Below are 16,470 nucleotides of genomic sequence, written 5' to 3' on the forward strand. Positions count from 1 at the left end.
CTAAAAAAATCTCCCAACAAAGTATAGAAGAAATGCACTTCAAAATAGCAAAAGCCGTAAATAATAAATCCACAGTTAGCGTTATATTGAATGGGGGAAAGTTAGAAGTTTACTCTCTAAGATCTAGAATAAGACAAGGATGCTAACTTTCATCATTTTTATTCAAAATAACACTGGAAGTCTTCACTAGAATAAACAAGCAAGAGAAAGAGCATCCAAACTGGAAAGTGAAATTGTCATTGTTTGCAGATGACATAATCTTACATACAGAAAACCTCAAAGGCTCCATTGAAAAACTATTAGGATTAATAAATGAATTTAGAAATATTGTAGGATGCTAAATCAACACATAAAATCCAGCAGCATTGCTATACACCAATAGGAAATTATCTGAAAAATAAATCAAGGAAAGAATTCCATTTCCAGTATACACACACACACAAAAAAAAACAGGATAAATTTATTTTATTTTTTAGATTATTTGTTGTGATTTTTTTAAAAAATTCTTTTTTAAATTTAAGGTATACAAACTTCATGCATTTCATAAATGCAAATTTAGGAACACAGTTATTCTTCTCACCCTATTCTCCCTTCCAAGAATAAATTTAACCAAAGAGGTGAAAAGTCTGTGTACTTAAAAAAACTACAAAACATTAATGAAAAAATTCAACAGGACTCAGAAATTGAACAATATCTAATGTCATGAATTGAAAGAATCAACATTGTTAAAATGTTCACATTACCTAATCTACAAATTCAATGTAATTTCTATCAAAGTATCCATAGCATTCTTTATAGAACTAGAAAAACAGAATTCTGTGATTCATACATGATCACACACAAAAAGTTGCCAATCTTGAGCAAAAATAATAAAACAGGAGGTATATGCTACCTCATTTCAACACATATTACAAAACTATGGTAATAAAAGCTGCATGATATGGGATTGATGTTGTAGTGCAGTGGGCTAAACTGCTGCCCACAACAAAGGCATCCTATATGAGCACCAGTTCAAGTCCTGGCTGTTCCACTTCCAGTCCAGCTCCCTCCCAATGACCTAGGAAAGCAGCAGAAGGTGGCCCAAGTTCTTGGGGCCCTATCACCCATGTGGGAGATACAGATGGAGTTCCAGGCTATGGCTTTGACCTAGCCTAGCCCTGGCCACTAGGGATAGAAGATCTCTTTTCCACCCCCACCGTTTCTCTGTCCCTCTGCCTTTCAAATCAATAAATAAATCTTTTATTTTTTTTTTAAAAAAAAAAGCCTACATGAAAATAGACACATAGACCAACTGAACAGAATAGAGAGCTTGGCTGTAAACCTGATATTGGAGAATGACCCCCTAAAATTTATATAAAAATGTGGCCTCTTAGAGTTCCCCAGAAGTGCCATCTGGGATGCCACATGCGCTACCGGAATTTGGGGTGCCATATGATATCACCATATGCTTATTCATAAATCCCCAATATTAATAAGCCTGAGAGAGTTCTTGCCTAATATTTAAAGAAGAATTCTAAATATCGTCACAGATAAATGAGGCAGCATGGTACATTTTCGGCTTTTATTTAGTGTGAAAGATGCATAGGAGAGTGAGAGCTTTATCTAAGAGAGAGAGGTAAACCTGGGTTCATACCGAGCACCAGGAACCAGCCACATGGAGGAGCATCTAGGCCAGGAAGCCTAGGGCGGGTGGCCCGAAGGCCACATGCCGTGGAGGCACAGGGCTACAGCAAGCCCCCTCCTGGCAAGAGGCCAGGGCCGAAGAGAAGGGCGGGACACACCATGTTCCAGGCTTTTAACCCACTTCCAAAGAGGAGTGGTTAATTAACCTGATTGGCTGGTGGGCACCCAGGTGTGGCCAGCTAGGGGCATGAGGTCACACAGGGGCGTGGCAAAGGCGTGGTCTTCCAGCTCACAAACCTAATCAATTTTAACCTACATGCCTGCCTACTTCATTCCCCCCTCAGAGACTCCATCCCTTAATCCTAAGGGAAGTTGATGGACGTTGAATCATCTCTGGTTTATAGCTAACTGATCTCCAACTGAGGTCCTAAGAACAAACATTGGGGGGAAAGTCACATTTTCCTTAATGAATCTGGGAAAATTGGACATCCATATGCAGAAGAATGAAACCAGGTCTTCTGTCTCTCAGCATATACCAAAAAAAAAAAAAAAATCAACTAAAAATGGATTAAAGACTTAAATGTAAGGTTTGAGACTATTAAACTACTGAAAGAAAAGAGGGGAAACACTTCAAGACATTGTAATGTACAAAGAGTTTTTGGATAAGACCCTGAAAGCACAAGAAACAAGCAAAAATAGACAATGGGATTACATCAAACTAAAAAGCTTATGTGAAGGGCTAACCTATGGAAGAAGATAAAAAATTTCTATCATCTGAGAAAGGATTAACAAAACAACAAGTAATCTGGTTAATAAATAAGCAATAGACATTTCTCAAAAGAAGACTGCTATAGTTTGGATATTAGTTTGGATGTGGAATGTTTCCCAGAGTCATATGTGTTAAAATCTTGGTCCCCAGTGTGGCACTATTGGGGAGTGGAACCCAATGGGGGGTTTGTGGATAACCCCTGGAAAGTAGCTTAAAAATGAGAGATTGTTGTTAATGACTTGAGTAGGACCCAAGCACTCTTGCTGCTTCTGGGCTTGCCATGTGATTCTCCCCCTGCATGCACTCTCACCATTGTTATTCATTTCCCTGCAAATCAATGGGGCTGCCTGATCTTGAACATGAATCTCAAAACTGTGAGCTGAAAAAAACCCTTTTGTTTTACAAAGTTTATTGTCTTGGGTATTTCATTGTAGTGATGAAACAATGACTAATATAAAGATATACAAATGGCCAAGAGGTATGTGAAAAGGCCCTCAACATATCTAAGCATCCACGAAATCCAAAACCACAATGAGATATTGCCTCATTTCAGTTAGACTATTATCAAAGAGAAGAAAGATAAGTGCTATTGAAGACTTGGAGAAAACACCCTTATACACAAATAGTGAGAAAATAAATTGGTGCAGTCATTATGAAAAATAGTATGGAGGTTACTCACAATTATAAACAGAAGTACCATATGATTGAGCAACTCCACTACTGGCTATATATCCAAAGAAGATGAAATTAATAAGTCTGTTGAAGAGACATCTGAACTACCCTGCTTATTGCTTGAGTATTAATACTAGCTAAGAAATGGAAGCCATCTAAGTAAGTATTCAACGGTTATCTGGAATACAATGGAACACTATTTAGCAATAAAAATGATGAAATTCTATCGTTTAAAACAACATGGATAGAACTCAAGGACATTATGTTAAGTGAAATAAATAAGCCAAGCATAGAAAGACAAATACTACACGATCTCTATAGTATGTGGAATCTAAAATGTTGATTGCATAGAAGTTTAGATTGGAATAGTGATTACCAGGGTCTGGGGGGAATAAGAGGCAGAGAGAGACTGGAAAAGGTTGGTCATGGGCACTAAGTTACAATTACATCACAGAAAATAGTTCTGGTATTTTATTGCATAGGAGGGTCACTATAAGTATTGATAATGTACCATATATCACAAAAAATACATAATAAAGGATTTTGAAGTTTTCTACACAAGAAAATTGAATATTTGAGGCAATATATAATTTTACCCTGATTTGAAATTATAGAATGTATATACATATTGAAAACCACATGGTATCCTATAGATACATTCAATTTTAGTGTGTCAATTAAGAAGAGAGAAAGGAAAATAGGAAGGAAGGAAGGAAGGGTGGAAGGGAAAGGGGTGGGAGGGAGGGAAGGAGAAAGCGAAGGAAAGAACAAAAAGAAAAAGAGGGGAGGGAGAGTGAAGAAGAAGAAAGATGCTATTCAGATACAGCAAAAGGCTTGCATAAGTGTAGGAACCTGCCAGTGAAAAAGCTCATTTTCTAAGCATGTCTGAGAACATTTGGCTAAAGGGAAGGGCGAGGAGTGAGTGAGCTCTGTCCTTTGAAAATTTTTACAAAGAGTAAAGGCTGTCAATCATTTCATCATCAAATATTGTGGATTTTCTATTTTTACACAATTCTTATTCAGATGACCAACATCTATGAAGTGATTTGTAACACTAATTCCAAAACCATTCTCCTTATCACTCATTCTTCTTAACAGTTTATACCTTATCCACTTTCTCCGAAACATCATTGTTCATGTCATTCCCCTATGAAAAATATTTTCTGGGGCTGGTGCTGTGGCACAGCTGGTTAAGCGGCCGCCTGCAGCACTGGCATCCCACATGGTCATAGATTGAGTCTTGACTGCTCCACTTCTTATCTGGCTCCTTGCTAATGTGGTTGGGAAAGAAAAGGAAGAAGGCCCAAGTACTTGGGCTCCTACACTCACATTGGAGACCTGGGTGAAGCTCCTGGCTCCTGGCTTCAGCCTGGCCCAGCCCGGCCCAGCCCTCGCCATTGCGGTCACTTGGGGAGTGAACCAGATGGAAAGATGGAAGATTCTCTCTCCTTCTCTCTCTCTCTCCCCCCCCCCCCATCTCTGTAACTCTGCCTTTCAAATAAATACATAAAACTTCAAAACACTTTTCATTGCAACCCATTACATATACAATAAGTTCCAAATATCTACTTGGCCTTCAAGTCCTTTTTGAATCTACCCCTACCTCTCCAGTATTATTTTTCAGATTCTCCTGCACAAATTGAAAGCCCCATACCATCAGTTATGTGTGGTTTCCCATGACCTGAGCTTCACCACCTCTGTGCTGCTCACGTTTCCCTTTGACTTCAGAAAGCCTTTCTAAACCACTTTGTATATTGGAATCTTGTCCTTAAGCCCAAACTGAAATACCATCTCAACCAAAAAGTATGTGATTCCAACAGCTCCAAGCTTTTTCACTTTTCTATGAGTTGATCTAGAAATTTACTTGCTCTATCATTATGATGACACTGGAATTTCTGTTAGGAATTAAACAGTAACATGTAGTAGCTCCTCCATTGGAATTATCATTCTTCTGTTGGAGTTACAGTTTAGAAAGGGCAATGTTTCTAAAATTACAAATCTGATCAAGCCACTAGCTTCCCATCACTAACAGGACAGTTTAAATTCCTTAACATGACCTAACTGTCTTCCATTAATTGTTCTATACTTTTCTTATTTGAATCTCCTACTACTCTCACATACAAATTTTCAGTCTTACCATTTGGGAGAAATGTTTTCTTACGGACATAGCTACATCCTGAAGCCAGGATTCTGAAATAGTTACTTCTAGATATCTTTTTGCTGAATTGACTTAAATTATTCTGCATCACACACGTGTTAGTATGTGGTAGTTTGAAGAACACTTGTGAAAGTTAAGGGGAATGGAAAGATCCTGGCATCCCCAAATAGCTCTTACTTGTGTAGATATGCTGAAATAACTTAGCAAAATATTCAATGTTGTTTAACTTAATGTTGTGGGACAAGGCTAGAGTGAATTCTCTATGGTATAAGAGGTCCAACTACTAAGATGCAAGGTAAGCATTTTATGTTTTTTTTTTTTTCTGGTGCCTTTCCTGCTACCTGTATTTCTGAATTGCATAGATATGTACTTAAATCACCATGAGATAATTTTCTTGTGTCTCAACAATCAGAATCTCTGGCTTCTCTTAAGAATTACTACCTTTCATCTGCTCTCTTCGAAGACACCCTATGGTACAATCACTATCATGGGAGGTGACTCATATGGGAGAAACTCTTGTTAAAATGCAACTGGAAAATACATAAACTTATGTAGATCAATTAACTTGCACTAGATAAATGATCATATTGGTTAGCTATCAGTTAGAAGAGATTCTGGATATAGAACACTGATGGATTGTGGGGAGTTGGCAGAATGGGAGCCTGTGATATGGTGGGAAATTAAACATAATAGAGCAATTAGTGATGACAGAGGGTGTGCTCCAGGAAAATACTGACAGCCCCAAAACAATTGCTGACACTGATTAAAAGCTCACAATGTATAAGACCTGGCTCTAAAGGATTTGCTGTATTAACTCACTTAATCCTCAAAGTAAGCTTATAAGTAGAAACTATCATAATCCTTTCATTAAAGATGAAGTATGCTTAAAGTCTTGATCAAACTTATCCATCTATCAAATAATAGAAATAAGATTCAAACCCATAACATCAGGCCTCATGCTATTAACTTCACTATTATATTACGCCATCGCTGAAAAATGAGTGGCTATCCAAGAGAAACTTAATTTACTAAATTCAACCAGTCAATCAAATCAGCCTGTTTTAGCAGCCATTGAGAATAGCACAAGGCAGAAGCTTCAGACATAGCTAAAGACAATAGGGTAGAAGGGCATCAGAGTGAACTCCTTAAACTCCACTAATAAGTTTGAACCTCATTAGTAGATGTATATTGATAGCCTGAATATCTATTATATTCTCAGATGTTTGTAAATTGTCATTTGTCTCTTGAAATCAATGAAATGGAGATTGAAATTTTTATACTTACTTAAGATTTAAACTTAGAGAAGTCACATACCTTGACTGCTTTCCTGGAAAGAGTTGTGAGTTTTTTCATAGGATTTTGAGAATATTTTGCTGTGATAACTGGAGCAAGTGCAAAAAATATCTTAACCCTTTTAGCCAGTTCTGGATTTATAGAGAATGCTATGAAAGCTGAAAGGGAAGAAGACACTAGTTAACAGATTTAAGGTAACTATTTCTTCATTTTAAATGGTAGAAGAGTTAGCTACAATAAAAACAAACAAAAATCAGTTTAGAGTGAGTACCATTTTTAGGGAGGAATTTCTGAATTTCTCAAGGGTGGAATTAGCTAACTCAGAACAAAGTGAGTTTCTTGCCCATAGGGAATGCAAGTCTACTTGTAGAGAGTGTGGAAGAAAGGGTTCACACACCCACTGTGGAGTATGTCTGGTTGAACCCCAAGGGTCATTCTAGCTTGACTAATAGTCTTTGGTATCAGACAAAACTGTGCTATAAATGTAGCTTACTATTCATTAGCTGTGTGAACACACACATACCTATAAATATACACATTCATATATAGAAAATATACATCCATATATTTACATATTATATATGAAATTTAAGGTGTTACTTGGCCGTATTACCATTAGAAAGGATTCCTAAGTTCAGCCATTTGTAAAGTATGAATAATAATGGTGTCAGATGTTTATAGTTTCCAATGAGAGAATGAATGTAAGATATGTCATACAGTACAGGTATATAAATATCATAAATTCAATTAAGATTAAGATATAGAAAACAGACTGGTGGAAACAGTCTGGTATTGTGGAAGCCTCATCTAAATGGAAATCAGTGGGCACAGTGGACAGAGATGTCTCATGGCATGGCTGACATGATCCTACTCATATCTTGCCTATTTAAGTGCCTCCCTGGCAACTAACATATTGTAGTGTATAATCACAGAGTTTTGTAATTCTCTTCTTCCTTTTTGGAGTCCCTCACTAGACAGTGAGATCTTCAAGGAAAGAATGAACATCATGGTTATCTCTGCTTCCCCAGCATATAACCCAGTGTCTAACAAATGTTTGTTGGGTACACAAATGAATGAGCAATTTTCTCTCTTTCAGTCTTCTGAATCGACCCCCAAATTCAGTGTTGGAGAAAATATTCCAATTGTCATTCTTGTTTTATTTACTTTTCAGAAACCAGCCAGAGGAAATGGTTTTGCAATTGAAGCTCACAAACTAGAGACTGCACATAGAGAAGAAATAATGATCTCTTCCACAAATATGGAAGAAGAGACCCTGGTACACGAATCATATCTCCCCCAAAACATACCTATGGTAGTACCCTGGGAGTGGCCCACATAGTAGAGTTGCTTCTGTCCAGTTTTCTCTGTGATAAAATTGATGGTGGCTGGAAGGTCATATTTAGCCAACTCATCCAAACTGCCAAAGAGATGGAGCAACCGAATTGGAAAAGACATCAACTATTAGTCCTGTGATATTTAAACACATTGACTATAGAGGTTTTGTTAAATGTAACACTAGAGTTAATACATGATATTAAGATTTGTGCAATTTTTGAGTATGTCACCCTGACTGTAAGAAAAAACATTTTTAAGAAACTGAATTTAGAAAAATGATCATTTTCCTGTAAGTCTGTTCACATTTCATATAATCCCATAATAGACTTACCAAAGTAGCCTGAAAAAAATAATTATTTCAAATCTTCATTTAAAAAAAAACAGAATAATAAAGCAAACAGATTTGTAGCTCTCAACCTGGCCTCAACCAAAACGAAATTTCCGGAGAAGTGTCTGGTAATTTGCATATGTATCAATGGTCTCAGGTGGTTGCAACCCTGTGCATAGCTTGGGGAACACTCGCTTGTCATCTGCAATACTGCAATAACACAAGTGCATTGGGGTGTGCAATTAAGAAATACCAGATGGCTTCCAGAAGGTCAAGGAAAAAATATCATTAGTGGCCTTCAAGGCATAGATGTTGGCTTCAGTGCAAGTGTACATGTTTATCCCTGTGACCAAGGTCAGTCTGCTGAAGCGGACAGCATCCCCAGGTGCTGCTAATGGCAACACTGCTCCACAGCCACTCTGAGATCAGGACACACACACACACACACACACCAGGAAGCAGGGATTTGAAAACAAATCTCAATGCTATAGTAAAGGCATTTCTTCAGAGCTGTGAAGAACACCTGGATAAAGGAAGAGAGCTTTTTTTTTTCTTTGTGGATTTCTTTGGGTATATTTGAACTTAAAGGGAAAAATCCAACAGATGTTTATGCATATCAATGAGCAAAATGTACTTCATTCATTACCAGGTTTCTCCTTACCCGAAAGCCCAGTATTCTGATGATTTGGGTGACAATTTCAGGTGTTTTCTGGACCAGGTGTTTCCTCGGCTGTTTCCTAACCACACGTCATAACCACTATCTGCTAGAAGGAAAGCCAGGCTGTTGTTGGGAAGGTTGCAAATCCAATCAGTGGCAGATGCAATCACACCATGCTGCAAATACACAACAGGCTTGTGGTCTGCAAAACACAGGCAGCAAAATTTTATGTATGAACTTCCTCAGAATCTAGAAGAAAATTCTTTTTCCTGACTTCCTGTAGTATGAAAGTGAATTCAGTAGACAGAATTTGGTGTCTGGCAAATCTGCGACCTAGTGCCTTCAGACCTATTTATTTGGGCAAGTTATTTATCTACTCTGTCTCATTCTTCTCATGTATAAAACTGTAATTACACACACACACACACATTCATATTGTTTTATGTCAATACTAGGGTCAGATTGCCCTGGTTCAAAAATGCATTCTGTGACATATTAATCCCTTTGTACCTTTGTTAACCCATCTGTAAATGAGGAATAATAACAAATGCTTTCACATGGCAGTTGTAAGAATTTGATGAGAATAAAAGACTGTCCAACAAAATAAAATATTAGCTCTATTACTGTATTAACATTTATAGCATTAAATTTCTCAAGATGACTCATTACAAAACTTAAAGGTTTTCTTAAAATAAGAAAAGCAATAATAAAAATGCCTTTTGCAGCATATTTACTAAAAGCCCAGACACAATGTTAGATTTTGTAGGCAATGTTTCATTTTATTTGGATTGTTAGAAAGCTAAATTGAAGCTTGTGAGTAGGATTTTATATCATGTAGAATGGTTTATTTGTTATAAAAACCCTACTGTCAATTTAGAATTGGAACATTTTAATGAAGAAAAAGAAAAGAAATAAAGAAGTGGGAAAGTGGTGCTGAAAAAGAAAGAAGAGAGGGAAGAAGTGATTAGGGTTTCCTCTCTTCTATAAAAGATTTGTAATGCTGGATTGATACTTTGGATCCCACCTCAGGTCACGTTGGGGCTGGACAGGCTTCCTGAGAAACTCAACAGTGTGTAGGTTAAGTTAGACTCTTAGAGAGCTGTCATCTTTCTGCAAGCAAGAAACAAAAATCCCTGTCTATCCACTTTTTGGAGAAAGGGAAAGAAGAGGCATTACTAACTCTGATGAAGTTAGATTCTGCCAAACAGCAGTCACAGCCCAAAGTCTCTCTTTGGTCTGAGCCCTCAGGCATTCTCATTTGTAGAGCTTTCCTCCTAGTGCAAGTTGACAGGTATGTGCCAGAAATAAGAGAAAACTTCAGGGACTACTAGAAGTTCTCATGAATATCTACAAAGGTAATCCAACAGGAAATGATTGGTTCCTAACAGTAAGAGGCAGCATTATCGCTCACTCTTTTAAACATCCTACATGTTAAAATAAATAATCAATCCTTCTGCTATTGAGAAGTCTTGTTATGTAGCACATCGAAGAAAACAAACTAAGAAGTGGAATATGGAGTTTCTGATATATGGATCATTTTTTAAATTTTAAAAAATTAATTAATTAATTATATTTATTTGAAAGGCAGAGAGACTAAGAAAAGACACTCCACAAATGCCTTCAACAGCCAGGGGTGGGGCAATCTGAAGTTAGGAGCCCAAAATTCATTCTTGTCTCTCACATAGCTGGAATAATCATAATCATAATCTGCTGCCTCCCAGCACCCACATTAATAGGAAACTGAAATTAGAAGCAGAGGTGGGATTCAAACACAGGCATTATGATATGGGATGCAGGCATCCTAAATGGTGTTTTAATTGCTGTGCCAATGACTGCCCCAGGATCACTCTTTTTCCTGCAGTTGCAACTTGTATTGTAGAGAGCCAGAAATGACTCTTTGATAAAGTTTAAGCACAGTACTATTAGGATCAAATTTACTTGAAAAAAAAAAAAAAGTCATACTGACTTGTGTGGAGAAGTGTTTATAAGTGGGTTAATACCAATCAGAGGACAATAGTAGTTGCAGACACTTTCTCCAGGCCTGGATGTGAGTACTACTGAAGCTAAGAGATGCTTTCAGATGAGAGAAAGAATTAGAAGGCAAAAGCAATAAATCTTGGTGATTGGCTGCACATAGGTGAGGCAGAAGATTGTGTCAAGAGTGACTCCTAGGTTTCTGACGTTCAAAACTTTTGCATCTGTATTTGGAAGGAGGACAAAATTATGGAGACCAAATAAACAATGTATATGAAGATCTATAATTTCAAAGAATAATGCAAATTAAATTGAGAGGTTTGAGTGATATTTCTAGAGACAGGGATCAGCTGAGGCCTGAGACAGATAGACAGGGACACAAGGGGCCCAAGAGATAAGAGACTGAAGCCTGACATGCAAGCCTGATGTGCAGAGGGATACGGCTGGAATAAAACATCCCCACTTCTCCAAAAGAGACAGAGAAAGTGGAAACAAAACAGGATGTGGTCACAGAGGGATCCATCCCGTTCCAGATCCCTAATCTCCAGCAATGAGGAGGGCAGTGGCGACTGACTGATATGTTTACAAAACCCTGTTACAAACAGGGTAAAAAGATTGCAAATCAGGTCTTTTGATGGATTTTTGTCTCAGCCTTGTAACTGAATGTTAACATTTTGCTTCCCCGGAATGGTGCTTAAATCCCCAGTACCATCAGCTCCTTTGGGGTTTGCCTCTTTTGGAGCCCCCCCTTCATGCCACTCTGGCTGGAGGTCACTGACTCTAATAAATCTTGCTTTTAAATCTTTTAAACAAACAAACAAACAACCCTGTACAAACTTCCTTACAGTTCCTAGGATAGAAACTCCTTGACAACTTCTCCTTAATGGCTCTCCCACTGTGAGAGCTTCCCTTTGCTTCCATAAAACTTTACTTCTCTACTTGTCCTTCTTTGTCCATGCTCCTCGCTCTTCCATGGTCACAAGACATGAACCCAAATGGCTAGAACTACAGGTTCCTACAACAGTATTTTCCTTCTGAAATGGATGAGACTGCCAGACATCCGGGTATCTCTACTATAGATATTTCTTCTTTCATAGCAAAATAAAACACACCTGATTTCCTTTGGCATCCTTTTCCATGAGGAATCCTGTATGTTCCAAGGATATAACCATCTTGTGTCAAAACATCATACTTTTCCCAAGGATAACCCCAGTAGGATATAATCTGACTCTGAGTAAAAGGGAAAGAAAAAAAAATCTCTTTAATTTTACAGAGGAAGAAGCACAGATTTATACACTGAGAATCGTTGAAAACTAGACAGAAACACAAATTTAAAAAGCCTGTATCTTAGTGCATTTTCTCACTCAATGAATGACTTACAACATTCATATTAGCTTCAGGATTTGTGATGCTTCCTTTCTTACAGCCACATATGGGTCCAAGAAGAAGAATCCAAAATGCTGCTGCTAAAAGCTGCCACATTTGGGGTCTGCCTGAGAAGAGAAATATTAACAAATACGTCATCAAAGAGAAATTCCATGAAGTGAAATTCGGTGCAATATTTTTAAAACACCACTTTGGAAGAGAGCAAAAACATCTATTTCTAAATTGTGCTTTAACAAATAATATACCAAATTATTCAAGGCTCATACTTAAAAAATGTGAAATGGTGACTTTTTAGAAGAAAGTGGGAGAAAGAGAGGGAGAAAGGAAAACCAATCAAGCATTCAATAGAAAACTGGACAAAAGACTGGGACAGATAATTTGTAGAAAAAGAAATATAATGGATAATTATTAATCAAAGAACATTTGAAATCTCTAGTTATCAAGTAAGTTGGTACTTTTGTATGATGGTAGGAGTGAACACTAGCAAAACCTTTATGGAAAGAAATTTGTTAAAATGTCCTGCAAATTTAATAGTTACATCTTTCACTAAGTAATTTTATTTCTAGGAATCCATCTAAAAGGAATGTATAGGGGCTGGTGCTGTGGCATAGTGGCCTGCAGTGCCAGTATCCCATATGTGTGCCTGCTAGAGTCCCGGTTGCTCCTCTTCTGATCTAGCTCTCTGCTATGGCCTGGGAAAGTAGAGGAAGATGGCCCAAATCCTTGGGCCCCTACCCCCGAGTGGGAGACCCAGAAGAAGCTCCAAGCTCCTGGCTTTGGATCAGCTCAGCTCTGATTGTTGCAGCCATTTGAGGAGTGAACCAGCAGATGGAAGATCTTGATCTCTTTCTCTCTCTCTCTCTCTCTCTCTCTGCCTCTGCCTCTCTGTAAGTCTGCCTTTCAAATAAATAAATAAATCTTTTAAAAATAAAAGTAACGCTTATATAAGCAATATGTATAAAACTATTCTTTATGATACATTTATTGTAGTAAATTTCCCAAAAGAAGGTATTTGTGAAATATATTATGAGTGAGGAAGAATGGAATAATTCAGCCACTGCATATTATGCTTATGTATGATGTGTGAGAAATTTCTAGTATATTATATTAAGGGCAAACCAATATGTAAAAATGTACATTTATTTTGAGCTCAACAATGAGAAAACACTATAAACAGAAAAAACCTAAATACAAAATTATAATTCTGATTATGTCTGGATGGTATACATTTGCATGATTATGATCTTTTAAAGTATTTTACATACTTTCTAAATTTTCTATATTCAGTATTATTTTATCATAAGAAAGCAATTATTTGAACAGAAAATTTTTAAATTATGAAAATTACAGGGGAAAAAGATTACGAACATTCTCCATTTGACTTTGAATCCACTTAAACTAAAAAAAAAACCCAACAATTTTGAAAAAAAAAAAAAAAGAAGAAGAAGGGGACATTTGGACATGTTGCAGGGGAGTCTCCATTTGCTGCAGCCATTACAAAAAACATATTTCCAAATTACATTAAAAAACACACTCCACCAGCTACTCTGTTCTGTTTTCTTCTGATTATGAGAGACACAGTAAGTTTAAACCTATAGGAAAAAAATATTTTCACACAATGATTTCATTCTTCTGTTATAGAAAGTTCCATGGTGGCCGGCGTCGTGGCTCACTTGGTTAATCCTCCACCTGTGGCAACGGCATCCCATATGGGCGCCAGTTCTAGTCCTGGTTGCTCCTCTTTCAGTCCAGCTCTCTGCTGTGGCCCGGGAAGGCAGTGGAGGATGGCCCAAGTGCTTGGGTGCCTGTACCCACATCAGAGACCAGGAAGAAGAACCTGGCTCCTGGCTTCCGATCAGCATAGCTCCGGCCATGGCGGCCTTTTGGGGGGTGAACCAATGGATGGAAGACCTTTCTCTCTGTCTCTCTCACTGTCCAACTCTGTCAAATAAAAAAAAAAAAAAAAACACTACAGCAGAGGGAGAAATTGCAAAGTAATTATTTATAAAAAAAAAAAAGGAAAGTTCCATGAATTCTTCTGAAATTGTTTTCAAAATCATGATCTCTATTGATTAGATGTGACAATATATATTAATGTAATTAATATATACCAAAATTTACAAGGTTAATATATTAATCACATATTAAATATATAACTGCATAGTAATATAATATGACATGTCAATTGACTTAGATTAATATAGCTTAGCTCTGGTGCATAACTCTGACAGTGATTAAAAAATACCACCAACCATCAGCAATAATTGTTATTGCTAATATGACTATGCATTGAACACCAATTACATGCCAAGTAACATGTCAGCCATACATTATCTCATTTTATTCTCAAAATAATTCCAAGGAATAAGAAATGTTATCCAGTTTTACTTAAAATAAGACTGGATCTTACAGATGTCAAGTAATATGTCCTATGTCAAAAAGATAGGTTACTTGACTGTAAAGAAAATGCTCGTTAGCTTTATGCTCTTAACCACTCAGTCCTTTCAGAGCAGATAGCACCCTCTGGCTGTCATGTGCCTGATTACTGTTTTTCCAAGAATGTGTCATAGACCATAGATATCATAATCATCATTAAAAACAATGAAGACTCCTGTTTTTTAAATAGTGATAGGTATTTATTTATTTATTTGAGTGGTAGATTTAGAGAGGGCAAGGCAGAGACAGACATCTTCTATATGCTGGTTCACCCAAATGACTGCAATGCCCGGAGCTGGACTGATCTGAAGCCAGGAGCCAGGGGTGTCTTTTGGGTCTCCCACAAGGGTGCAGGAATCCAAGCACTTGTATCATCTTCTACTTCTTTCCCGGGCCATAGCAAAGAGCTGGATTGGAAGAGGAGCAGCTGGGACTTGAACCACCACTGTTGCAGGATGCGGCTTTACTGGCTACGCCACCGCGCCGGCCCCGAAGACTCTTTTTAAAAAACATTATTATTGAAAGGGAGGGAGAAGGATGAAGGGGAGGGGGTGGAGATTGAGATTGAGATTGAGATTGAGATTGAGATTGAGAGAGAGAGAGAGAGAGAGAAAGAGAGATATTTAATTTTCCATCTAGTAGTTCATTACCCAAATGCTCCCAGTGGCGTAGGCTGGGCCATGCCAAAGCTAGGAGCTGGAAACTTCATTTGCATCTCCCACCTGAGTGGTAAAAGCACATTCACTTGAGCCATCACCACTGCCTTCCAGGATCTATATTAGCAGAAAGTGAAGTCAGGAGCTAGAGCCAGGAATCAAACCCAGGTACTTTAATATGGGTCATGTATATCTTAACCATAGGATAAATGCCTACCTCTGACAGCAAGCTACAGTAAGTTTTGAGAATTGATTATGCCTTAATTCATGAGTCTATCTTATGGGAGGGTAGTAGAGAAATTTTATAAAATTGATCTATCTGAATGCATTGACAATTTAGATGCTCTGGTCTTAGCCACTAGCCAGTGAACCTGGACTCCTGGGTTAGAACAGATCCAGTGCTTTTCTAAAATGGTCAAGCCAGAGAGCCTGTCAGGTTTGTAATGGTTGACAGGTAGAGGGTTATGTAGCTAGCACAGTCTTCTGCTTGTAGAAACAGCTGGAGCCTATCCCCAAGGGAGGGCACAAGGTTGCACTGGTTATGACAAGCTGCCTTTTGCAGCCATGGCATAGAACCCTTCAGCTACCTTTGCTCCATTCTCCTATGTGATGGATGTAGATATAGAAGGGTGACACACCCACAAGACATGTCTTCATGTGTTCCATTTTGTTAGGAGGGACAGGTGCAATCCAAACAGGCTCTCTGTAGTTTTTTGTTACCAAGGATGTGCCTATCTGTTTTGACCTATCTAAGCCTCATACTAATAACCATAACTGCTGGGTAGGTCTGTTTGATTCAGGCACTTGTACTTAATGACACTCTAAGAGCCCTTTTATTTCTTTGATCTGTTTCTGGTGGCTTATTGCCATCTCATGGGTCCCTTATTGATATTTTTCTGATTCACACTAATGACTATAAAAACATTAGACCAAGAGAAGAGCAGACATTATAACTACCAGGAGAATCACAATGTTTAAAGATGAGATCTTTTGTCTCAGGTACCTAGAGCAAATAAATATACACTATGTTGATTATAATTTAGATTATAATTTATTATAATATAGATTATATAGAATATTATAATTTATAGGATGCCCGAATTGTGGTATAGTGAGTGAGGCAGCTGCCTAGGCCACCAGCATCCCATATGGGCATTGGTTCATGTCCCAGCTGCTTCATTT

General features: G+C 37.7%; 1 protein-coding gene across 3 annotated transcripts in view; it reads right to left on the reverse strand.

Annotated features, from left to right (window-relative positions):
* Window positions 1-16,470, reverse strand: part of LIPK (lipase family member K) — a 66,508-nt gene that overhangs the window by 18,798 nt on the left and 31,240 nt on the right. For all 3 annotated transcript variants that reach the window (XR_009868354.1, XM_062214902.1, XM_062214901.1), the window contains exons 2-6: window positions 12,191-12,303; window positions 11,923-12,040; window positions 8,840-9,038; window positions 7,823-7,932; window positions 6,537-6,673 (exon numbers count right to left, since the gene is read on the reverse strand). Coding sequence is in view for 2 of the 3 variants with exons in the window: in XM_062214902.1 (XP_062070886.1) it covers window positions 6,537-6,673; window positions 7,823-7,932; window positions 8,840-9,038; window positions 11,923-12,040; window positions 12,191-12,292 (666 nt within the window). In the remaining variant the exon portion in view is untranslated. The remainder of the gene's footprint in view (window positions 1-6,536; window positions 6,674-7,822; window positions 7,933-8,839; window positions 9,039-11,922; window positions 12,041-12,190; window positions 12,304-16,470) is intronic.

This window comes from Lepus europaeus, chromosome 17 (genome assembly GCF_033115175.1).
Source record: "Lepus europaeus isolate LE1 chromosome 17, mLepTim1.pri, whole genome shotgun sequence".
Classification (NCBI taxonomy): Eukaryota; Metazoa; Chordata; class Mammalia; order Lagomorpha; family Leporidae; genus Lepus; species Lepus europaeus.